General features: G+C 41.6%; 1 protein-coding gene across 1 annotated transcript; it reads left to right on the top strand.

Moving 5' to 3' along the window:
- QPCT (glutaminyl-peptide cyclotransferase) lies at positions 1–26,909 on the top strand. The gene is made up of 7 exons (XM_046660163.1): positions 1–173; positions 8,792–8,938; positions 15,303–15,581; positions 20,467–20,643; positions 22,788–22,887; positions 25,312–25,428; positions 26,675–26,909. The coding sequence occupies exons 1-7, from the start codon at positions 54–56 to the stop codon at positions 26,842–26,844; spliced, it is 1,110 nt and encodes a 369-aa protein (XP_046516119.1). The 5' UTR covers positions 1–53; the 3' UTR covers positions 26,845–26,909.

Raw genomic sequence — 26,909 nt, 5'->3', positions numbered from 1 at the left:
GGCTCGTGACCGCCAGCGGCCGGGGGAACCAGTTCCCAGACAGCTTCGGAGAGATGGCAGGCGGCGGGGACCGGTGCGTCGTGGGCACCCTACACCTGCTGCTGCTGGTGGCTGCCCTTCCCCGGGCGGCCTGGGGGGTCAGTCCAGGCGCCGTAGCCTGGACCCAGGAGAAGGTGAGGGGCTGCTGCTGCGTGGTTGTACCTGGGCGGCTCTTGCCGGGTGCGGGGACGGCGGGCCGGGAGAGCCCCACCTAGGCAGGATGGGAGGCGGGGCAGAGCCGCGATCCCTGGTCCAGGCAGCCGTGCCCGCATCAGGAGCCCGGAGGAATTCGGCTCTGCGTCCTCGCCACCGTGCCTCCTTGGCCTCGGGGCTGCTTTGGAGACGCCACGGGAGCTGGGTGATGTCACCGGCCTCCCCTGACTGTGGTCTGATGCGGGTACTGATAGGCGCAGGAAGTGTGCCTTGCTGGCGGCCGCCCAGCGGGGAGGCTAGGGCGCATCGCCGCGCAGCCGCCCACTCGGGACCCGCGAGGCCAGCGGTCTCAGCGCTCGGCGGCCGCCAGGGTGCGGGGCGCACCGTGGGGGCGGGGGGCGCACCGTGGGGGCGGGGGGGGGGGGGGGGGATGTGCCCACGGCTCCCCCACCGCTGCATCCAAGGACGCCCTTGAGACGTTGAAGTTTCCATGCAGTCTCTGGATGGACATGTAATTGTTTGTCTATTTTAGATTTTTAAGCGGAGCAGCTCAGAACGAAGGAACTTAACTGGAGGCCCGCTTTACTTTAAAATATATATATTTTTTTCTTAAAAAGGAGTAAAATGAAGTTGTCAGAGCAATGTATCTAGTTGTAGGTGAAAATTTCATATAAGGAACTTAGGATAAAAGTGATTTGCAAGTTCCCTGTGTATGACGGAAAGAGGTTCACGATTATTTCCCTTTCTTGTGTAACAGTTTTGAAATCATGACATTGCTAGGGACATATGCAAATTTAATGTTATTGGAGTAAAATGGTGTGCTTTTAAAGGTACTAAGAAAAGCAGCACAGTAAACGGATATAAACTCCGATAATGTTGAGCAGATCTTTTGAATGCTTGCAGTATGCCTCTATTTACTCACATGTTTCAAATACACAGCATGCTAGTAAATGCAGGGGCCTTGTGTTGGCTCACAAGCCCACTCTCATCCAGCCACACACGTTTATGAATAGCCAGCTTCAGTTCTCTGGGTTATGCTTAATTAGCTTCACCGTTCAGGGGCCACAGCATGCCCCCACTTACACACGGAGACCGCCAGCCACAGGCAACCTGGTGAGGATGAGGGAGGTAGACTCAAGAATAACTTCATTATAAGGAAAACAACTTCTTATGGGGGTTCAGTAGGAGTAACATTCATTGAGGAACATTGAGTTACATACTACTTAAATCCTCTCCTTCACTTGGCGGTGGGTACCTTCCTGGTCAGAAATTGGGAATGGGGCTTTAAGAACCAGAATGGGAGCCACGCCAAATCTGTCTTTACGATACATCTAAATGGATGGGAATGAGTGAGATGAGACCTGTTTGAAAGAACTGCTCTGAAGGGATCATTTGTAGGCAAGATGAATTTGTGGGTTGGAGAAGGTAATGGATTCTTAAAATGTTTTAAACTAATGAGAATTTAACTTTTGAGAAATGTCTTTTAAAGCACAAATCCCTTTTATTTTAAGAGGCTTCTATTCGCTATTGTCTTGGGAAATGATGCTTTCAAATGGTGTAAGCAAATGACACAATCAGCCACGACACTTCCCGATTTCTGGTCCTCTCCTCCCTTATTCTGTAGGACTTCATAAAATTTCCAGGTGGCCAGTACAAGTTTGCAGCCTGGGAAATGAATAAGTCCACTCTAAAATAAAGGCCTTCCTGTTCTATATGGCATTTAACATTTTAATCATGTGAGGTGTGCCCTTGGTGCACTGGTCTGGCGAGAGGTGAGGTGTGGTAAAGAAAGCATTGATTTTGAAATCCATTTTCTTTGCTTTGAAAAAAAAGTGTGTCTCTTCTAGTGGCATTTAGTATGTAAAAACAGTTCAACCTTAATTTATGGTTGTGTTCAGAAGATTGTGAGTTGGTTATTTGAAACCTGCAACCAACTTTTCCATGGAAGCAACAGTATAAATTGTTAGATTTGTGGGTGGGCCCACAGGTGTATATTAAGGAGCATTGGCATCTGGGTACCAGATAACCATCTCACAGGAATCTCACAGTGCCCCTGTGAGGAGGGTATGTCTTCCGCCAATTTATAGATGAGGAAACTTAACCACGATTACACTAGGGAACTGAAGAGCCCTCATCTTTCCTTTCTTCCTCCACTCTCTTCTTCAAGGTAGATAGATGAGTCTTGGCTGATGGCGCAGGGAACAGTGTCCAGGTAGTGAAGGAGTGTAGGGCTGTGGGGGAGGGTTGGAGGGTTGGAGGGCCAGAGCAAGGGATCGCTTCCCCTTTCTAGGTCAGGGTGGATCTTAAATGGAATTCCAAAATAGGTAGTTTGTTTTTGGAAACTTCTCTTCTCTCACTCCCTATTTCCCCTTTCTCTCATCTCCCTCATAGAGCTTAAATGTTGTTATTCTGGGGGTTCATCCATATTCCGAAATTACTTCTCTGAATCCTGCCCCCTGCCTCCTTGACTCCTAATCCTGTTCCTTTAGTACAAACTCATTCCTTTAGTACAGCATTGTCAACCAGCTGTTAAAAGGAATATCATTAAGTCAGTCCTCCCTTAGGTGGAGTGACTGATGGCTGTTAAGAGGGCTACATATGTTTTTAAAAAGGAAGCTATTAGCTCCAGTACATTAAAGTATGGCTTCTATTGAAGCCCTTCAATTATGAAGTTAACATGTGCTCATTTTAGAAAACTGGGAAAATACAGAAAAGTATACTAAAAAGAAAACTATAGTTCTCCCATAATTCCACATTCAGAGATAATTGCTGTTAACCATTTTGTTGTTTTTATTTCTAAATAAATTTGATGTTGGGGCTGGCCCGGTGACATAGTAGTTAAGTTCACGTGCTCTGCTTTGTCAGCCCGGAGTTCAAGGGTTCAGATGCCAGGCACAGACCTACCCACTGCTCGCCAAGCGACCGACGCTGTGGTGGCATCCCACATACAAAATAGAGGAAGTTTGGCACAGGTGTTAGCTCAGGGGTGATCTTCCTCAAGCAAAAAGAGGAAGATTGGCAAGAGATGTTAGCTCAGGACCAATCCTCCTCAAGCAAAAATAAATAAATAAATTTGATGTTTTAGTTCTGTCTCTCTCTCCATATATATGTGTATGTGTACATTTGCATTAATAGAGATGGATAATAATTATACCAATCTCACAGGTTTTTGTGAGAATTGAATGAGCTGTCCCTGTACAGACCTCGGCACAGTGGCTGGCATATAGTAAGTGCTCCATAAAGGTTAATTGTTTATTTTTAAAATAAACACATGAATATTTATTTCATACTAGAGATTGTGCTGTATATACAGTTTTATATCTTGCTATGTTGATTGACAGTATGAGTATTTCCTTGAGCCAATAACAGTCATTGAAAGCGTCATTTGATGATTGCAAAATCATCTTCATTCCATAATTTAACTGTCCCTTTATTGTTGATATTTAGGTTATTTCCAAACTTTCTCTATCATAAAGCTGGGACCCAATGTATTTTAATGGTAGAATTTTCGTTTATTGTAACAAAGGTGAAGTAGAAACATTTAAGTCATATTGGGGATACAGGGGCAGATTTTTTGAACAGAGGAACCACATATAGGAGAGCTGGTCTCACCTGGGAATCCTCCTCCAGGGTCAGCTCTGGCAAACAATTACTGCTGTCTTCAGCATTTCACATTCTTCTGCCCCCGGAGCCGTATGTATTCTAAAAGTCCTTAGTGTTCCCCTCTTCCATGGTTCTAAAAGTCCTTAACCATCCACCCCTCCACCCACCATGATTCTTATGGAAGCAGCAATGGAGACTCCAAGGCAGGGACAGGGAGGTCAGTGGTAGGCTGGGTGTTGGCAGGGGAAGAAAGACAAAAATGTGCCGTCTTTGAGCTTCTACATCGGCAGGTAAGTACTGTGACATCCATTTTACAGATAAGGAAGCTTTTCCTAGTCCCAACTAGTAAGTGAGGGAGCTGGGACCTGACCCTACAATGTAGTGTTCAAAGCCCGTACTGTTTTGCTTTTAGATAGAGGGCTGGTTGCATTGAAAGAAGACAGAACTTTATCTTATTCAGTTCCCAGCTCTTCCATAACTGCATTTGTAATGTCAGCGGCATCTGATACACAGAAGGAGTTCAGTAAATGCTGGCTGTGTTGGATTTGTAGATAGACACAGGTGTTAATCTGAATGCTGTCTGGGAGATGTTCATATAGGATGGAAACTGGAATTGCACTGGCTGCACTTCTGTAATGATCCCCCTTTAATTCAGTGGTTTGGGATCTCAAACCCCTCCACACGCTGAGCCAGCTCTACAAATTATGTAATTAAACTCCTCTTTGGCCAGGCACCGTGTGATTAACCTAGAGGAGATGCTTCAGGATATCTGGTTCACACTTTTTTAGCTGAAAGATTCTTGTCACCCAAAGCAGACTTTTTGTCCTTTCTGCCTGGATGAAAAGACAAGGCAGGGGCTGTAACAGAGACTCATTCCTCTGAGAATGCTTGTACCAATGGAAAGTTGTCTACGTGCCTTTTAACTGAAATGAACCTAGAATAATTTGAGGTTTGCATCTAACATCAGGCCCAACACATTTTTGCCTCATTTATTTTCCTTATGCCCAGTCCACACCTTCTTTCTAGGTTTCTCCTCTTACTCTTTCCTCCCCCCTCCATATAGATTTTTATGTTTATTGATCTCTGAGAGTGAGTCTCCATAAAAATCGAACGGATGCCATTTAGATTGGAAAAGTCAAATGCTTTTGCATACAGGGCTTTAATGAATAGAAAGGCTTAAGTAATTAACTGAGTGTGGTCGTTTCTCCCTCTCTGTTCTTCACTGACTGGGAAGCTTTTCTCTCCGCCATTTCACAGGAGCATCTTTACTCCCAGGAAGGTGAGGAGAGGGAGGGCTCTTTGCTGAAGTAAGTTAATTAAATGGTTGAGCCCAGGAGATTGAGGAGCAACATGTGTAAGTCTCTGTATTCAGGAGCATCAGTGGCCTGTCTGCTGAGCTTACCCTTTATCCATCCATTCAACGTTTTTTGGTGCTGTTTGTCAACTATGTTTCATCCACAATAACTGTTACAGCTAGAGATACTGGAAAGTTATTTATTTTGTCCCTGTTTTCTCTTAAATCGCTTAAGAACTCTTTCAAGCCTCCATAAATCGCACATTTAAACGTGAGCTTGATTTCCTTTCACTGTGGACATGAAGTGAAGCATCTCATCCACAGTGATCAGCCAGGCTCTGGGAAGGAGGAATGGACAGTAAATAGAAAAGGAGTCACTGGTCAAACAGCCTTCCTGACACAACAGTTCTTTTTTTTTTTTGAGGAAGATTAGCCCTGAGCCAACATCTGCCGCCAACCCTCCTCTTTTTGCTGAGGAAGACGGGCCCTGAGCTAACATCCATGCCCATCTTCCTCTACTTTATATGTGGCATGCCTACCACAGCGTGGTTTGCCAAGCGGTGCCATGTCTGTACCCGGGATCTGAACTGGCAGGCCCCGGGCCACCAAAGCAGAATGTGCACACTTAACCACTGCACCACCGGGCCAGCCCCAACACAACAGTTCTTGATTGTCACAGTGACTGCCCTGGGCCAATGCAACTCTAAATCATCACAAGCATCAACTGTCAGAAATTCAAAAAGAGCAAAGAGCACCAACACCGAGCTGCAGCCCTTCCTGGCCCTTTGCAGCACGTAGTTGCCTCTCTCTCCTGTCTTTATAATTGCTGGTACAGTCAACTGATTTGATATCTATGATGACTAAAATACCCATTTCACTTTATTATTATGTAAAGATAGTTTTAGAAGGATAGTTCATCTGTTGATTCCTTATTTGATTAATTCACCCAGTATTTTTCGAGTGTTCAATATAAGCTGGGCACTGTGTGGCTCTGGGGAGAACGTGGAAAATAAGAAAGAGAGTTCCTACCCTCATGGAGCTGACATCGTGTATGAAATCAGATGTTCAACAAGTAAACACACAGGAAGTGGCCTCCAAGTTGCAACATGAAATGAATAGGAGTTAGCTGGGTGAAGAGGAAGAGGAAAGCCTTCAAGCTGGAAGGCATTGCAGATGCAAAGGCCCAACAAGGCAGAGCCTCACGTTGCTTCAGGGCCTGGAAGGACACCAGGGTGACTGAAGCATGGTGAGCTGGGACAAGTGGCCCTGCTTGGAGCTCCTGAGGCAGGAGAGACCAGACAAGCTCCTGTTGGCTGGGTTAAATAATAATTAACCATGTAAGTCTTCTGACTTCTTGCCTCCATGTTCTTCTTTTCCCTTCCTATATTTCTGTTGTTTTGTCTTTTAGCTTCACCTTTCTTCTCAAAGTGCTGTTTGAGAGTTAACGTGAGGACTGAGATCCTGGAGGTACCAAGGAATTTAAAGGCAGCAGTGGCAAATTTATTAAGGAAATATATTTAAAAATGTATTACCAGTAAATAAACACAAATGTGAAGATGTTCAGGCATGGCATCAACATTCGGGAGTAAACTGGAAGTGTGTCTAGAGGAAGCAGGGAGGCAGAGCAGGACTGGCATGGGATTGGGAATGCACAGAACCGGCGTCTTTTTGTGGACCTACCCGTAAACTCTCCTACGCCCTCGGGAAAATCAGCTGATTTCTATGAACCTCAGTTTCCACTGATATACATCAAAAAGGGTGGACTAGGTCATCTCTAAGTGGCCTTTCCAGCTCTCAATTCTATATCTCTTTAGTGTTTGATAGAAGATAATAGAACTAAAACTTATTGAATATTTACCATGGGAGTTTACATAGATTACCTCCCTTATTACAATTATCCTAGGAAGTAGGTGTTATTACCTCCATTTTAGAGATGAGGAAATTGAGCCTTAATGAGGTTAAGTAACCTTGCCAGAGTTACAGCCAGTAAGTGATGAGGGCTGAACTGAGAGGGTCTGTCTGAACCCACAGCTCATGCTCTTTGCTTGGTAATACCGGAGAGTAATGATGAGGCATATCAAAGTGTAGATAAATATAAGTAATTAGGTGGTAAGTGTTCTCTAATTCCACAGTTTCTCACCAGCCTCACGGAGTGTTTCTTATGGAGTGAAAATACCTATGTGATTACTTAGACATACTCAACAGACACTGGTTCTTGAAAGAACTGTAAAATAGACAAGCTTCCTCCAATTTCTGTTTTGGCTTCCAAAGAACTTAAAACCCTTAAGTTACCTTCATTGTTCCCCTTAGGGAAGAGATCATCTCATCAACCACTCACTTCCTTGTGGAGAGGAGTAACGCATTTGTCACTGAGTGCCTGATAAACCTGTAATCAATGAATAATTCATCATTACTAGTATCATAAGAAAATACAGCATGTGTGAAGTAGTATCCAAAATGTATATTTGAATATTATATTTACTTAGCTGTTTAAGTTAAGGTTTACTTAATAATATATAAGTGTACCTAAGAGTTGGAGCATTAATAGAATATTAAAATAATTTTAACTGAAGATAAAAAGTGTACTATTTAATGGGTTATAGAAGCATTAAACTCTGGGTGAAAGGAATTGCAACAATCGTGTAGGTTAGAGCTGTTCAATAGAAATATATATTGAGAAGCACATATGTAACTTTAAATTTTCCTGTAGCCACGTTAAAAAAAGTGAAAAGCAATAGGTGAAATTAATTTTAACAATCTATTTTATGTAACATATCAAAAATTATCGTTTCGACATGTAATCACTATAAAAATTATTAATCTGCTGTGTATATTACACTTAAAGCACATCTCAATTTGGCTAGCTATATTTTAAGAGCTTAATAGTCGCATGTGGCTAACGGCTACCATATCGGACAGTGCAGATCTAGCTCAAACTCCTTTATTAGTTTTTTGAGAGAAATGAGAAGTTAAGGGAACTGTCCACGCTTATGCAACCTATAAATGGCAGCCAGCAGCTTTGAATCCACCTTGTCCGACCTCAAGACAGTGCTTATTCTGTAACACCACACTGCCTTTTATAAAACAGTTATGCGAACAAAATATATTGTTTTGTTGCCCGTTCTTTTTTTAAATAGTGGGTTTTCTTAAGAACAAGAGATCAATAGTTGTTTTTTTTGTTTTTGTTTTTGAGGAAGACTGGCCCTGAGCTAACATCCGTGCCCATCTTCCTCTACTTTCTATGTGGGACGCCTACCCCAGCATGGCTTGCCAAGTGGTGCCATGTCCCCACCCGGGATCCAAACCAGCGAACCCCGGTCTGCCGAAGCGGAACGTGCACACTTAACCACTGCACAACCGGGCCGGCCCCAATAATTGATATCTTTAAACCTTACTTTTACAAAGCAATTGTACCAAAAATCATTAAACGTTACACAGGAAATGTGATAAATATTAATTTTCAAGTTCTAAGAATTATGTTAATTTTATTTTTAAAATAAACTGCCAAAACAATTAGTTTAACTTTCTAGGTCTAAGAGACCAGTTTTAAAGTTGAGTAGTTTAAAGTACCTTGCGTGACATAAGAGCTATCCCTTTATTTTGAGATTCAAAGCAAATGTTTTTTAATTGCACATGTCTCAGGGTGAGTCTTAAACATGTTATGAAATGATAGCCAGTTCAATAATGTGATTCAATCCTCAGAATTATCACCGACCAGCCACTTTGAATTCCTCATCTCTTCGGCGCGTGGCAGAAGGCACCAATATTTCTGAAATGTGGCAAAATGACTTACGACCCTTGCTGATAGAGCGCTACCCGGGATCCCGAGGAAGCTACGCTGCTCGCCAGGTGAGAACACAGCACACAAACCTAAAGCTTGTTAAATAGTATTCGCTTTCACATGAGAGATAATATTATGTCCAAAGTGCTGAGTTGTCTAACATTCAGATATGTCATGTCATCTTATTATTCACCAAAATAAGCAACCCAGAAAAGCAAACAACTGGGAGGAAACATCTGTTCTGAATTAAGTGATGCGTATTAATCTAACTCAATTTCTGTGTGAAATCTCTCCCCGGGGTACAACAGCAGACAGGGTACTAAGTACTCAACTCTTGATCATTTCTATAACACACCCCCGGGGCACCCAACCAAGTTTTCTTGGACTCTTAAACACCCAACATTAACAGCCTTTTACAGTCCTTGCTTGGAGGTTCTGGGCCGAGAGTGAGGTATTGTCCTGTGAGGCCTTCATTCTCCATTGGGAAATTGTACTCATCCTGGAGGGAGAGTCAAGATCAGTAATAAGCTACTTTCTCCAGTGCAGTGCTTTTCAAACTTCTGATCCATGGTAAAAAAATACATTTTAAATTTTATCCACACAAACATAAAGATGAAGAAAAATAATAAAATCAATGGAAAATCACAAGAAACCAACCCAGGCATGACTACTAAGGGTCCTGACTCTTCACAAATGGAGGTTAGGGTTGTTCAACCAGGTGAAGGACCACAACCAGATAAGTTTGCTGAGAACAAAAGAAATATGAAATGGATAATGGAAGAATGTAGTTATAAAGACCAGCTATAAAAGGCTGACCAGCTGCAAAAACATGGATTTGATTGCTGTATTTCTTCCTTATTCAGTTATGAATAAGTTTGAGTGTGTCCATTTTATGTTAGTTAAATTTACATAAATGTAAAAAAATAAAAGATTGAGTGATATGTAAAAAAACATTTAACTGACGCAAAAATTTCATGAAAAAATACTCTTATTACCTACAGTTTACTCTGACACTGTTATTAATATCATATTAATATGTTAATATTACTCTGATATTAATTCTATTCTACTAGTTTAAAAAAAATGCTAATCATGACTCACTAAACTGATTTCAAGACCCACTGATTTTACCACTGCAGTTTGAAAGACACTGCCATTGAGGGGTGATTAGGCCATAAGCTGGGTCAGATTTTGAATCTCTATCTGCCTCCTTAGTGTCAGTCTTCTTATGCAATCTGAAACTTTGCCTCTGAATGACTGTTTTTTGTAAAACTAGCCCCATTTCATGGGGCAACTTGAGAAGGAGTGGGGAGAGACTGGCCCCTCATATCTAACTCTGAGAGTACTTCATCTGCCTAACTCTTCAGGCAAAGACCTTGGCACTCCACTGCTGTGACAGAGTGACAGCTGCAAGGCGCAGTGGCACAGGTGTTGGGCTCTTCTTTTCTGTCAGGTATATGGCTTCTGCCCCTCAAGGCTAACAGACAGCCACTGTCTGTCTCTCCATCAGCCTCTTGTCTTCCATCCAAACAGCTCCTGCTTCTCCTAAGGAATTAAATGGGGGAGATCCAAGGAGCGCCTTACTTCTTACCAACCTTTAGGCAGAGTAATGAATAATAACGATGATGGCTGACTTTCACTGAGCACTGTTTTTAGGTCAGGGACTTTATGGAGTTCCTTGCATGGATCATCTCATTCAGACCTCGCAGCAATGCTACCATGTAGGTACTATTTTTATCCCAGTGCTACAGATTTAAAAAGACCTGAGATTTAGGTGTATGAATTATCTTGTTCAAGGTTGTACATGTGGTAGTGATGAGGCCAGAACTTGGACCCAAATCTGCTTGACCTCTCCATCCTATCATTGGAAAGTGGTGGCTGGGCGGAACCAGCTGTATAGTGTATGCTCATAAAAGTCTCCAGCTCTGGATCTTCTCGTGCCCAAGTTGGAGAGTGAGACACATGCCATTCGGTTCAACGATATTCCCTGGGCCTCATCTCCTAAGCATTTTCTTCTCCCCCTTTTTTTTTTTTCTAAAGATTGGCGCTTGGGCTGACAACTGTTGCCAATCTTCTTCTTTTTTTTTTATTCTTCTCCCCAAAGCCCCCAACGCCCCAGTACATAGTTGTACGTTTTTTAGTTGTGGGTCCTTCTAGTTGTGGTATGTGGGACACCGCCTCAGCGTGGCCTGACGAGCGGTGCCATGTCCACGCCCAGAATCCAGACCAGTGAAATCCTGAGCCGCCGAAGCAGAGCGTGTGAGCTTAACTACTGGGTCACGGGGTCGGCCACGGGGCCGGCCCCATCCTAAGCATGTTCTTAATAGAAGTGTAGGGCACTTACTGGGGCTTTCCAAAATCCTCAGTTCCTCATTAGAAAAAGATCTAGGTGTATAATACTCACTCAACTGACCCTTTTTCATTTCCCCATACCATTTGATCGGAAGGCCGTATATACCCAGAAACATATGTGTACTTCAGACCTGAGGTTCCTTGCCTATGGGCCTCTAGAAGTCCATAAACACAGTATTGCTATTTTGATCTTTATTTAGCTTTAACAGAATATATATCATAAATAATATACATAGACACTGTTGTGATTAAAAAATACGTATTCATTGAAAAGTGTTACTGAACCCATAAAAACATTTTCCATGTCATAGGCGGGTGGAGGCAAATGAGAAATTTACTGACAGTATTTTGGGACGTGTTGAGAACTGCTCCTGGGTTGCCCATGCATGGTCTACCTGACCTGGCAGTAATCCTTACAGGATGTTAGAAATCTCACTTAAGAGATTCAACTTTATAATTTTTTGAGAAGAAAATCACCATGAATTTTTAGAGAGCTGTCCCCTGAGCTGTGGAAGATAAAGGGTTTCTGCTCTTGAAGATGACATGGATGACACTTGAGTTCTTATGAGGGTGCTAGACTAACGGCCTTAAGTGAGTAAGATTAGTACCTTTCACTCAGAACTAAGTTTAAAAAAGATTGGTGGAAAAACTTTTTCCTGAGCCCTTTTTGAGCACTAGATCAGATGTTTTATAATTTATAGAGTTCCAGGGTTGTAACTAGAGAAAACTCTCAAATCTAAAAAAAGTGGACTTGATATAAAGTTGATTGTTGAATTAAGTTTTGCAGTTGTCAATAAAGATGCGCATTGCTATGGATTCTCTTTCAGAGAATATTATAGGAACAATATCCATTGGTCTGCGTTTTTACTGTCTCTGATCAATGAGCCTAGAGGTGCCTATTGGATTTTTAGAATATCTTTATTTGAGGAGATAATTTATTTGTAAAATAAATAATTTGAAGGCATGAAATTTTGAGGTATTTCAGTGACTTCTATCTGATATAGGAATAAAAAATAGATTAAAAAATTAAGATGATAAAGTCTCACTAAGGTGCAAGCCAGAAACTTTGTCTAAAAGAAGCAACCTGGAAACTTCATGGTTAAAATCCCCTATAGCTGCACAGAGCATCTGAGAAGCTGAAGCTGGCCCACTTCAGCAAAAGGCGTGTATATCCCTGAGTGGAGGGCCCAGACGGAGAGCCTCAGCTCGGAGCCCAGGAGACTAGTATGTGGTACATCCAAGAAGGAAGAGGTCCTTGACATCTCTAGCGGCGAGATTCAGCATCCTGACAATGGTCTGTGCAGATTGGTGCAAATACTGCAGAATCTGCTTCCTTCAAACAAATCTGGTCTACTAATGTCATTGATTCTCAGAACCTGGAGATGAGAATTTAAGTTTAATTAAATTAGACCCAGGATCATTCACTAATGTTAACCTAAAATCCCCTGGGCCTTCCCCCTCTGGAAGTAGAATGTTATATTTACCTTTATCTTTCTCTCTCTTCCTCGCTCACTCTCTGTCCCTCCTTGTCTCCACCTCTATCTCTGTATTCATTTCTTTTTTTCTCTACTCAATCTCCATCTATCTCTGTCTTCATCTCTCTCTGTCTCCATCTCTCTTTCTCCCTTCCCCACTTTAAAAAATAGATGTATAGTGATCCAAAATGCAGCCTGTCTTCTAAATTGCACTTTAGCATCCCTGGTGGACCCAGGCTTTTGCTACCGGTGTAGGGAAGTGCAGCTGCTTTTGACTCCCTCCCACAGCCAAGCACTTCCTGCCTAGGGGCGTTTTAGTGAGAAGGGCAGTAGTTTTTGACGCCTACTCTAGAGAATTGTGGTGGGAACTTGCAGACTAAGCCCGAGACCAAAAGCACATCAACAAGGGATATTGGCAATCTAATTAGATTATGCAGCCAGTTTGATTGTTTATAAAGAAATTAGTTGCTAAGATAAATAAAAAACATTTATACTGAATAAAAAAGGTTACTTCAGGGAGAACTCTTTTGAGGGCATATATTGATGCTTTTGTGGAATTTAGTGTCAACATAGACATCAGAAATTATGGCCAAGACCTGTTTAGTAGTTGGGAAATGAGTTTGTGTGTGAGGTTTCAGCCGAGTAAAGCTAACAGATATGTTTTTAAAATCCCAATTCACTTTGTAAGCACGCAGGCTATTGGTGCTGAAGACATTTTATGGAGCTGTTCATCATCTGGATACCAGATGTTCTGGAGTATATGGTTTTTTTTTTTTTAGATGACCCCTTTTATGGAAAAACTTCTATTCCCCAAAGTCTGGGGATAACTTATTTTCATATTCTGTGGAAAGCTTATCTTAGATGCACAGTGATTTCTCTCTGTTCAAACTGCTAATGTTCTACATTATGTAATTTTATATATTCTCACTGAGAATAACTTCTTAGTTACAATCAGCCCATATTTATTGATAGCCTACTGTGAGCAATGCCTAGTACTAAGAATTGTGGAGGTTAACAAAGTAAGTGAGAGAGGGATGATGATTTCAAAAAGTTTATAAACATTTTTTTTTATTATATGAAAAGACAACTTGTAAACTTGTAATAGGAAAGGCAAGGTATTGGGCCATAGGCTATTTAGGCCAAAGTCCACCTCTCTACAGAAAGCAAGGGGTGACTAGCTGGCGAATCACGCATTTATTTGGCTTTTGCAGGATTGACTGTGGAATCACTGTCCTCCTCTCTGGTTTAGTTCTGTTCTTCCTGGAAGCTTCCTGCCACAGTTTTCCCAAAGCCCCAGCCTACGTGTCATGTCATGTTAGTTAGGGCAAGCTGCATGAGACTTGGCTGGGCTAGAAAGTCTTGTATTTCCTTAAGGAGAAAACTCTCCCATTTTTTCCAGTTATTATAAGTTACTGGTTTATCATCTCAAGGTCCATCCCCACTGGATGTTAATTCTGGAACAAATTGCCAGTTATGTTGATGGTTAGTTCATTGTTTGATTAAAAAAAAATTCTTCAAGGCAACTTACAAAAACGTTTATAATATTTCAAAATAAAATAAATGGAACCTAGAGAGAAAATGAGGCAAAGGGAAAATAAAGATAAAAGATAAATGGAACAGCAATGAATTTACTCATAACTTCTCACACCACAAATTCTAGATTCTTAAAGAAGACACTTTCAGTCCCTTTTCCATCTGTTTCTTTTCCATCTGCTGCTTTCTCCTATCAATCACCATATTGCTCATATGGGCTAAGGTGACCAGGAGAGATGGAAAAATCAATTCTTTTTTATTTTTTTACCAGCATTTGCAGTGGCTCTAGACTTGCCTTGGGTGCAGAAGGAAAGCTACTTGATATGTCATTATGGTTCATAATTCCGTATCGATTCTTAGAGTGGACAGGACCTCAAATATCCCCCAACCACCCCCTTGTTATTGGACTCTCTCTACATTATCCTTAGCAGGTGAGCATCAGTATATTTTGTTAGTGTTTGTTACGTTATGAAATATTTGCTGGACTTGGGGCACATGTTATGAACTTGGGACAAAAAGAGCTACTGTTTGCAGCTCTTGCCCTCAAAGAGTGGGGCTTCCACTCTAAGAGTGGAAGCTGAGACCTGTAGGACCTTGGTATATCTGATTTCTCAAACATGCCTTCCTAGCCTCCTAGAGATATTGAGAACGGACTTTAGTAAGTATTGAACTGGATCTCTATCTCCTGACATGTAGAAATGTCCATGAAATATTGTTAAGTAAGAAGAACAAGGGGGCAGAGTAATGTGTAAAGTAGGATTCTATTTATATAAAAACATACGTGGCCAAATATATGTGTTTGTGTGCTAGTATATATTCGTATAAACAAGAAGGGTGTGGAAAGATACACATCAGACTGTTAACGTTGGTAATAATCACAATTGGTTGGGATTGACTGGCAGCGGGAAGGTTAGGGGAGAGGGAGAGGATTAGTTTTTCCTTTAAACATCCTTACTATTAATACAATAAGTGTGTATTGCATTTTTAACTTGAAAGGCATCACATACAATTTTAAAAATATACTTCAATGAAAAGTGTCTAGATCTGGACTTTCGGTTTTTGTTTTGACCAGCACATCATGCAGAGAATTCAGAGACTTCAAGCTGACTGGGTCTTGGAAGTGGACACCTTCTTGAGTTGGACACCCTATGGATACCGGTCTTTCTCAAATATCATCAGCACCCTCAACCCCACTGCTAAACGTCACCTGGTCCTCGCCTGTCACTATGACTCCAAATATTTTCCCGAATGGAACAACAGGGTGTTTGTGGGAGCTACTGATTCAGCCGTGCCATGTGCCATGATGTTGGAACTTGCCCGTGCCTTAGACAAGCAACTCCTTTCCTTGAAGGTATCTGTTTCATTCTTGTAGATTCCTGGGATAAAACACATTAGCAGTAACTCAGAGAGAAGTCTAGAATCCTTGGGGGAGTGAGAAGCCTGTTTAGAAAGGTAGACTTTCAGCACGTTTTGCACTAATTTGTTGCAAAATGAGATGAGGTTGAATGAGTATTAATTGGAAGATTACATTATTTGGAATGTCAACCGTGGGCAATAAACCTAAGATACACGACAATGAATTCGTTAATTGGCACCTAATTTCTTAGTTTTGAATACACATTAAGTTAAATACAACATTTCTTTGCGAAAAACAAAGAAGGTGGAAGGTTGGTGCAGGCATATGTATGGGAACTGTGTTTATTTCTTCTTGTTTATATAGCCATGAAACATCACAGCCTTCTAATCTGAGACGTGGTAGCTCTTGAGTGGAGGGGAGGGAGTTGCTGCAAAGTGGTTCCAAAGTAGAGGGTGGGTAATTCAGATATAGCGAGATGAAAAGCATGAAGTAGAAATGCATTATTGTTATTATCTGTCAATCTCGGCTCAATTTTATGTAGCATAACAGAGCTTTTGTTACGTTTCAGCTCAAAATACTTCTGGGACTCTCAGATGTTATTTCAGTCTCTGTGTTCTTAAAGGTATATTGGAAAAAAGGGCTAAACGAGATGAAGACGTTTTGTTCAGATATCACTCATAACCAAGTAAACATAACAAAGCAAAGACAAGAAACTTTGTTCACAGGCAACACATGTCTTTTTTTTCCCTCAGAGCTTTATGAAGGGGCTAGCCTTTGATACAATGAGGGTAAAGAAGTAAAATGTTTATCTTGTAATGGAAGCAATAGGGAGATTTGGTTCTGTTTTTGCCGGATATGGTATACTTGAAGAAAACAAGAATTATTTATAACCTCTTGGTATCCTTTTCACTGTTTTCTCATTTGGTTTTGTTTTCTGAACCTTCTGTAATATCTTTGTCCCATGCTCTGCCCTACTTTTAACTAGCACCCTTCCCCAGCAATTGGGTGATGCAGTTCAGAAGCTGATATAAAAGTTTAATTTTTCCTATTTGCATTCTAGTGTAAGGACATGAAATGAAATGACCCTCATACACTATTGGTGGGAATGCAAGTTGGTGCAGCTACTATGGAGAATAGTATGGAGGTTCCTCACAAAATTTAAAATGGAACCACCATATTATCCAGCAATCCCATTTCTGGGTGTTGATCCATATTAAAAAAACTGGTTTAGAATGCAAACTTTGAGAGTATTGGATTTATTCTTTCAGTTGTACTTTAACTGTATTTGTATTAAGGAGTTATTTCAAGTTCTTCAGCTGTCATGGATTGGGAAGGTAGGTGGTGGTGGAATGTGACCTGGGAGAGCACTGGATGGTAGGCTGGATTATCGTTCCAACTCTTTGTGGCCCTTCACCTTCCAGTAATAAGATTAGACTTATACATTTACATTTTTGCCTTGTAACTTTGCTGTGGCCTCCCACAGTAGCAGGTTGTACTTTCTCATTCTTTGACTCTGGACTTGTTGTTTGACTTGTCTTGGCTAATGGATGCTAGTAGATGTGACACAGGCAGAGGCTGGAAATGTGCTTATGCAATAGGGCGTGCTCTCTCATGCTTTGCCATCATGATGAGAAGGGCATGCCTTGGCTTGCCTGTCAGTCTGAGAAGGAGAAGAGATGTGTGGAGCAGAACCAACCTTGATAACTGCAGGGTGACGCAGAGATCCTCTAGCCAAACCCTGTCCCTCAGCTAATCTACAGACCCAGGAAGACACATGATTGTTGTTTTAAGCCACTGAGTTTGGGGTGGTTTTACACACCTTATTATTGTGGCATTAGCTGATAACAACCTTGGCTGAGGAGCGACTGAAGATAATTCACTGACTATGTTAACACTGGTAACTAGGCATTTATTGTATTACAATGAAGAAGGATCGGAAGACCTTCACAAATCAGGCTACACAGATTTTCCTCACTCCAAGGTACTAGGCTGAGTTACTAGAAATTGAGGGCCACAGTTATTTTCCTGCCAGTCCTGAAAAGAAGTAAAAAGAGCAAGTTGCGTCATAGATCTCAGGATCATTGTCCACAACAGTCTCGCCTGTCTAAATGAACTGATGCTAAGAGAACAGCATGAAGGTAAATTATTGCATGATCAATGGAGTCCCTCAGCTGACGTTTCAGTGAGGCACATGAACCTTCAAGCCTGCAGAATGTGGAAACTACCTCCTTTTGCTTCTGCTCTTGGCATGAGCAGAAAGTCTGTGGTCCCAAGCAGTCTCATTCTGCCTTGGTGTTCCATGATTATGCTGTTTGATTTAGAGCTAGAACTTGGGGCCAGTAAAGGCCCTTGAAACAACTGGAAACTCAGAATGTCTCACTGAAGTATGCACCTTGAACCTTTTGCCATTGAAAAAATCTGTTTAATTACTTAATTCTTATTAAACTCTGAGTGCATATGTATTATACAGACAAACACCTCCTCTACCTAATGCTGTCAGTAGTTATGAGAGATTCAAAGTATAATGGTAAACTGTCCTTTTCCTGTTGTCTAATTAAGGAGCAATATTAGGACAATTGAAATGATCAGCATACAAAATAACTTAGTTTTTAGATGATAAAAACATTTTTCTCCTTCTTGTGAAATCACCCTAAAACAATCAGGAAAACTCCATCTTTGAAGGAACTAGGGAACATCTGTTAATGGGAACCATGATATGAAGACAGAAGGTGAATGGACATAGGGCAAATGACATAGCAGAATAGAGAGGTCACATTCCCCCTGGGAGAGGAGGAAATGGAAGAAGCTGGTGGTTTTCTGGCAAAATCTTGGAATGGCTCAGAAACTGGAGGGAGGAATGAGGAAGGCAAAAGTGAGGCAGGAGGCTGGGAAGGAGTGTTATTAATCTGTAAAAGGAGCACTTAGGTAAATAGATTCCCACCCCGCATCTAGCAGATATGTGAGTACCTCACCTGTACTCTTGGAGGAGATGATAGAACATTTTTCTGGAGAAATTGAATCAGGGAGGTTCTGGATATGGGGACACTAGATATAGAGAAAGGCAGTAATAAGCTGCCTCGTGGAAATCAAGATAGGTGAAAGTCTACACATTGAACAGTGAAATTCCCCAGCCTTTTCCCCAGTTCCAGCCTGAAAAAGCGAGCAGCCAGCTTATGCCCAGTAGCCAGGAAACTGGAGGATCCTTCTCCAGAGAACATGAGCCATCTCAGAGAAAAGACCCACAGACAGTGACAGTTGGGGATCCTCAGTGAAAACACCAACTGCGCACGAGATTGCCCTGCAGTGAAGCCAACCAATCTGTGTGTCTAATCAGTGTTTCAGTAGCTTATTCTTTAATGTGACTGAACACAAAGGACGACCAGACATTTGAGGACAGTCTCCAGCATGAAAGCAAGCAAGCAAAACAAGTAATAGAAATTGAAAAATGAACCCAGAGGAAATAGAGTACAGGAGCAGAAGATAACTTAAAGGACACTATTGTTAACATCCTTGGGAAGATAGAGAAGTTATATCCATAACAGATTAAAGAAACATCAGATTCAGTTTGGTCCAATGGGAGCACGTTCTCCCTGTACTGTACTGTGGCAGAGAGAGCAAATGCTTGTATATTTTTCTCAGCCGGGTTCAGCTGCATGAGTGTAGGCACAAAGTAGGCAGAGAGTTGGACGTAAGGTTATGTTTTTGCCATGTGAGTTTGAGCAAGGCAGGAAGAGGCAAGGGAGTTGAGCGTGTATGCAAGGGAGCATTTAGAATGATTGACTCTGGAATTGAAGCAGAATATGGAGTGAAGTGAGGACATCATGGGAATGAAGGACTGAAAAGATGAATGATTCAATAGATTAGGGATTCCTGGGATTGTGGGAGTCAGAGTACCAGAAGGACTAATCTGAAAGGTGAGAGTTTGACTATGGAAAGTATAAAATCTATCAGAATCCTACTGACCCTTCTAAGTTCCACTCAAATACTGTCACCGTCATAAAGTCTTCCTTGAGGTCTGGCGGATTCAACCTCTCACTCTATCCAATTCCCAGAGGGATGTTGTGTTACATTTGTGAACTTGGCATGTTTGGCCATGCTCCTGTATTCAGTTTATCTTTCTCTCACCCAACTAAGGTGTAGGTTCCTTCAAGGGAGAGGCTATAATTATCATTCCTTGTGTCCCTGTTGCATTCCTAGGACAGATCTTTGAACTTAGACTCAATAAAAAAATTGCAGACTTAAATAAGGTGAGAAGCAAGAAAGATTTGCAGTGCTTTCAGGTTGTTCCCTGGGATGTACACTGTTGTGGAGTTTAGCATTTGGGTCATTTATTAGGGAGTGGCCTTGGCTCAACACCAGTGGCAGGGAGGGAAGAAAAATGGGATTAGGCAGAGGGAGAAGTCGAGCTGCCGTGCAGTTTCCACAACAGCCTCAGCCAACCCCTGGGGGCTCTGGAGGTAGAATGGCCCTTTAGAAAGCCCTTGGGACCAGCTTAGGTCAGTCATTGGGTGAAGAACACCCATATGGCTGAGGCAGTTCCTAAAGGGGCTAACAGTTGAAGGCCTTCTGCTGACAGCTGTCCCGGCAGCAGGGGCAACACATTCTTCTGAAAGGGAACTAGGTGATGTGTCACGATGTCCGTCATAGCAGTTCCACAGTTTCACACTTCTCTTTATATGGGCGAAGACTGTGGGAGGTGTGATGATTTTCAGAGAGGAAGTGGTATGAAATAAGCTTTGGCAATATTTTCATTTGCTTTGGTATTTTCCTTTTCTTCATGGCATATTTATCTTTTTTTTTTTTTCCCATTAATGGGAAAGCATGCTGTTTTTTAATCCTCGCAGCGTTTTTGCTGTCTTCTTACTGTTCTTTTTACCAGAGGATTCCAAACTCCCAGCCAGATCTTTCACTCCAGCTGATTTTCTTTGATGGGGAAGAGGCTTTTCTTCACTGGTCTCCTCAAGATTCTCTGTACGGGTCTCAGCACTTAGCTCGGAAGATGGCATCGACCCCACACCCACCTGGAGCAACAGACACCAACCAGTTGCATGGCATGGTGAGTCCTGGTAATTTCCATGGTGCTGCAACTGCAGGCTCTGCCTCAAAGGAGCTAAAGCTAAAGCCAATTAAAGACCTAAAAATGCCATGGCGTCTTTGGAACAGAGTGTTTATGATAGAGCATTCCTTGGCAGGCATTGGGTTTTTGAGGAATCCCAGAGCTAAAAAGAATGATTCTGGGTTAGAAGTTATGTTTGATGGAGCTTAATTAAAATGGTGTGAAAAATCAGATAAAGGAAACATCAAATTCAGTTCAGTACAGTGGGAGCACATTCCCCGGGGACTGTACAGAGAGCAAATCCCTTCTTTGAGGCCTCTAGAAAGCCTGAGGAGGCTGGGGTCTTGGGAAATGGAGTCAGAGTGGGACACAGTGTGGGGATGTGAGTGAAGAATTTCCTCAATGGCTTCAAAGCATCATCATGCCTCCAAGTGTGTGTATGACATTTTGTCGTGTCAGTTTTGATGTGGTCTTTTTGACATGGAGGTGGAGACATTTTGATGCTGCCTTAAAACCCTGTTCTTATCACCAAGCAATGGGTGCAACACATGACCCCATTTTCATCCTCATTCCTGGGCCCATACTCCTTCCCTAGTTCCTCACCCTACCCTTGAATTCTCTCCCTATTCTGACTGTCTTCTCATATTTGACCTTGACTCAGTACTTGAATCCTCACTACCCCAGCTTGGAACCCCACGCTACCCTTGAGACCTCATTCTTCCCTGTGCCTTCATCCAATCTGCCTTCACCCTCTCTGTGACCTGAAAACCTATTCCTGACTGCCTCCACTCTTCCCTGTCCTTTGTCCTATCACTAGCCTTTACCCTGTGAGTCCAAATGGCCATGTTAAATGTCGTCTGTGACTCTAACACGTCTCATATTGACATTCTCTTCTTCCCATTGTCCGTTGGGAAGTCTTATGGGATCAGGAGAGTATGGTTGACACCTCATCCAGTCACTTGTGCACAAGTGGGTAAAAAGGGTTCAGAAGAGGAGAGATCTTGTTGATCAGTAGGAGGAACAATGTTATTTATTTATTTATCAGTCCATCCAAATACATGAATCCATAGTGATGATTAAGACCATTTTTTCCCCCAGGAACAAACTCTTAGTAGCCTATCCAATACTCCTCTTTCAAACAAGCCTATTTTTTCCCAGGAAATATATTTAATCATCATTCATGGGTTAATAGATACTATGTCTTTAGAATCATAAACTCTGCAAATATTTATCTACTGTGTGTCAGGATCTGTTAGGTATTTACCCACAAATTATCTCACTTATATAAATGAGGAATTCTTAATCTGGGGGGGTATTCTTCAGGGAGTCCTCAAGCTTACTAATGTTTTATTGGCTCAAACAAGTTAAGAAACACTGGTTTAATTATAGAGGCTTATAGCCAGAGTGGACCGTTAGAGATTAGCAAGTTTGAACTTCTTGTTTGATAGAAAAGGAAATGGAGAGCCAGAGATGTAAGGTCATAGTGCTCCTTGTCAGGGAATTTTTCTTACATGCTGCTTTGAGGAATAAGTAGTTATTATCCACTGCTCTCCTATAGGCAGTTGTATCATTACAGACTAAGGATAAAATGGCTAATTAGAGTGGAATAGAAGATCAGACAGGCGTGTACTCCCACCCGAAAATAAAGTAAATATATTCTTTTTTAATATATAAAATATTTATCTAACTGTGGCTATTCTTCTGAGGTTACAGACACAGAGGACATCCACTGCCATTTGTCCACATTGCGTAAGCAAGATTTAAAAAGTTCCTCAAAGCATTAGCTTACAATGTTATTAAACTTTCTGTTCATTTATACAGCTCCCTGTATTACTCTCAATTATGAAAATGAAGTTAGTTTGGACTGATTGTTTTTTTCTTTTTTTTCTGAGGAAGATTGGCCCTGAGCTAACATCTGAGCCCATCTTCCTCTACTTTATATGTGGGACGCCTACCACAGCGTGGCTTGGCAAGCGCTGCCATGTCCGCACCTGGGATCTGAACCTGCGAACCCTGGGCCGCTGAAGCGGAATGTGCACACTTAACTGCTGTGCCACCAGGCTGGCCCCTGATTGTTTTTTTCTATTGATGAATGTAAAATGTGTTTTGGTGACAGCGATTAAACAATCTTTTTTCTCCTTTAGGATTTGTTGGTCTTGCTGGATTTAATTGGAGCTCCAAACCCAACATTTCCCAATTTTTTTCCAAATACTGCCAGATGGTTTGATAGACTTCGAGCAATTGGTAAGCACCGTTGTCATTAAAAAGTCAAACCTGGTTTCTTCCTGCTGACAAACACTATGCTTTAAAATTCAAAATTTGATTTAAATTAGGATTTGAATATATAATATACTTTACTGTCTTTTTTCTTGCTTTATTGATTATTATTCTTATTTATCTCTTTTAGTAGGCCCACTTTATTTGCCTACATGAAACTGCATTTTGAAATGGAAACATAAAACACTACATTTAATATTTGCATATCCTAAGAAATGGTTTGAAAGTATTTTTCCAGAGTCCCGTTTGAAGCATATGGAATGCATTTCCAGGGAAACCTTTACTCAGCCAAGCATGTTGGCTAGTGATGAACGCTGTGTTCTTATAATGACACCAAAAGATATTCTTTAATTTTTCTTTCTTTTCCATCTCTGTCTTCGTCATCTTCTATTTTCTGCGTTATCCAGGCATGATTTTCCTTTTAATCTAATATAAACTCTGCCTATTTTCCGAAGGAGTAAGAGATTGGGATGCAAGAGAAAGCCAAGATCCTTCAAGAGTCATTTAAGAGAAGGTTTAGTGTCAGATAAATGAGCGGGTCAGGCCAGGCCAGGCCAGGCAAAGAAACAAGGATATCTGTGACTCAAGAGAGAGGATTGGGGCATGGAGAAAGAAAAGGAGAATAACTTCTTTCCTTCATACCTCTACTTCTCCACCCCCTAAACATCCCCCCTCCACCCCCAAAAAACCAATTGGCTTCATCTGGGAGAGATGAAAATGAGATGGACTTTTATTATAGAATTCAGGCCAGGAAGCCTGCTTCTGAGGCAAGAACTTGCAGGCTAGGAATTCCTTACTAGCCACATAAACTTCTTGGAGCAGGATAGAATTGTATTACTTGTAAGCAGTGGGAAAGCACTGCCATCTCAACACATGCTTTTGCCATGAGTTCAGAATTTGCCAATATCCAGATCTAGAATATACAAGAGAAACTTCTACCTGAACCTCAGATGCTTATCTTTAGCAAATTTCAATTCCGGGTTTGGAAGAATTCCTATCATGGCGTTAATACTAATATAAACTTTTTGGGCCTCTTTCTCGCGTCATATTTTCCTTACTTTGATGGTAGCCTCAAGAAATTGGGTTTGGCCTTCTTTCAAGGATTTTGTGCACTTTTCTTATTTTCTCTACCAGAATGAACTTATATCAGTAACTTACACTTTAATGCAATTTTAACCCATTGTGCCGTCCTTCCTAGTGGTATTTATGCTTCAAACCATATCTCTAATTATACAAGGAAAAATTGTATCCTAAGGTAAAGGAATTATAAATATCAATAAACAGATAGGAATATTGTTATGGTGGTGGCAAGGGCTTTCTCGATGTTCCCCAAATTGTATTACATATGCGTGCTTACCGCTTGGTCTAGTTTTACCCTTTAAATTTAGCAATCAAAAAAACCCACAGCTATCCTATGAAGTTTCATTCCGTTTTCTTAATCCTCTTCTTGTGATCTCTTATCATCTTATAACATAGAACTCATGTTATACGTAACACATGGGTTCTGTTACAAGATGACAAGAGTGATGGAGGAGCTGGCCCTGTGGCCGAGTGGTTAAGTTTGCGTGCTCCGCTTCGCCAGCCCAGGGCTTGGATCCTGGGCATGGACATGGCACTGCTCATAAGGCCATGTTGAGGTGGCGTCTCACGTGCCACAACTAGAAGGACCCACAACTAAAATAATATACAACTATGTACTGGGGGGATTTGGGGAGAAAAAAGCAGGGGGAAAAGAAAACAAGTGTGATGGAATGCAGGCCCATGGTTCTCAAACTGTAGTGTGCATCAAAATTACCTGGAGGGCTTGTTACGCCACAGGTCACTGGGCTGCATCCCCAGGATTTGTGATTCAGTAAATTTGAGGTGGGACCAGATTTGTATTTCTAACAAGTTCCCAGGTGATGCTGATGCCCTGGTCAGAGACCGCAATTTGAGACCCACTAGTGCAGGTCATGATAGGTATCCTTTCCCATAGAGTGGCCACTCAGTATACTTCAGCCCTGTTCTGTTTGACTATTCCCCTTTCAAGCCCCACGTCTCCTCTTAAGGCGTTCTTCATCCAAGATCTAGGATCTGTAAGTATCTACGCCTGTGTTTTTTCCTCCGTTTTCCTCATTCCATCCCTCCATTGTTCTACTGAGTTTCTACCTCTAAGGAGATTCTCACCTGCAAGGCTAGAGCCGCGTGAGACTCTGCTCTCTTCAGAACTGCTCCAAAATGTACACGCCCCATTTCAGCTCAGATGTCTTGTCACAGGTGTGGCTGTGCTCCCTGCTGCATAATGTTTTAAGAACCATTGCCAGGTTTGCTAAGATTTCAAACTGCTTATGCGTTCTGAGTATTGATCAGATAAAAATAGATACACATCTGTTGTCTAATTGTCATCTACAGAACATGAACTTCATGAATTAGGTTTGCTTAAGGATCACTCTTATGAGAGGCCGTATTTCCACAGCAATGGTTATGGAAATGTGATCCAGGACGACCATATTCCATTTTTAAACAAAGGTAACGTGTGTGTGTGTATGTATAGCGTATGTATGCGTGCATGCACATGTGCATTTTTTACCTATTGTATTTATTATGTTTTACGTGCATTTGCAGCAATCCAGAAGTGTGAAGAACCATTACATTTAATTAATTAATTAAATCATTCACTAATCATCTCATGGCTTCCGTTTTTTCATGAAAGTCATTTCAAATGCTTGAGGACACCTTTATATTTTTTCCCACACCTAGAATATTTATGAAAGCTCATATTCCACTGTCTGTGCCTTCCCTTTCATGGAGTTTGATTGTATTCTTACACTTTGTGTAACTCTGGTGTTTTCTAATTAATAAGGAAGCAATATCCTTGATGTTCCTGGTGGAAATCTAAATCAACCCAAGGACTCTTGCAGTAACCTCTCAATTGGTCTCCAGCTTTTGTTCTTGCTTCCCTATGCTTTACATAGGAGTAAGAGCTATCTTCTAAAAATGTAAATCAAATTATGTTACTTCCCTGCTTTAAAGCTCCGTTGGCTTGCCGTCATGTGGAATAAGACCCAGAGTCTTTACCATGACCTACAAGGACCTCTATTTTCTGACTCTGCTCTCCCTCTCAAATATCAGTTCCTACCTCTTTCTCCAATGATTGCTCTGATGCAGCCACATTGGTTCCTTGCTGTTTCTCAAGCAGGCCAAGCATGCTTCTACCTCAGGACCTTTGCACTTACAACCAGTGCTGCCTGGAATGCTCATCTCCACATCTTACACAGCTTGCTTTCTCCTTATTGCATGTCTCTATTTAAATGTTAGCTTCTCAAAGAGGCCTTTCATGACTTTAAATACCCCTTTCTTGGCCCTACTGTCTGCCTCTCATTCTCTATTCCCTTACCTTGCTTTATTATTCTTCATAAGCCTCATCATTTTCCAAAATTATCTTTTATATTTGTTTACTTGCTTCTTTCTCTACTGGAATGTAAGCCCCATCTGAGCAGGGCTTGGGCTTTTCATTGATGAAAACTCAACTCCTAGAATAGGGACTGATACATAGAAGCTGCTTTATAATTATTTACTGAATTAATTAACATTTGTTAATGAATGAATGACTTAGGAGTACAAGGGTGAGATACAAAGAGGTACACAGAATATGATGAATTATCAGCTGTTTTTATAAGGTACAGAGCTCCCAGAATTCTGCTTGAAGAATGACAGTTGCTAATTCACTCACCGGAAATGTGCACTTGATTACAAGTCGGTTCTTTCTTGTTAGGCGTTCCAGTTTTGCATCTGATATCGTCTCCTTTCCCTGAAGTCTGGCACACCATGGATGACAATGAAGAAAATTTGGACGAAACCACCATCGACAATCTAAACAAGATCATACAAGTCTTTGTGTTAGAATATCTTCATTTGGTGCCGGCCCGGTGGCGCAGAGGTTAAGTTCGCACATTCCGCTTCTCTGTGGCCTGGGGTTCACCAGTTCAGATCCCGGGTGTGGACATGGC

Source organism: Equus quagga, chromosome 5, assembly GCF_021613505.1.
Source record: "Equus quagga isolate Etosha38 chromosome 5, UCLA_HA_Equagga_1.0, whole genome shotgun sequence".
Taxonomy (NCBI): domain Eukaryota; kingdom Metazoa; phylum Chordata; class Mammalia; order Perissodactyla; family Equidae; genus Equus; species Equus quagga.
The sequence above is the reverse complement of the archived record's forward strand: the minus strand, read 5'-3'. Positions and strand labels throughout refer to the sequence as shown.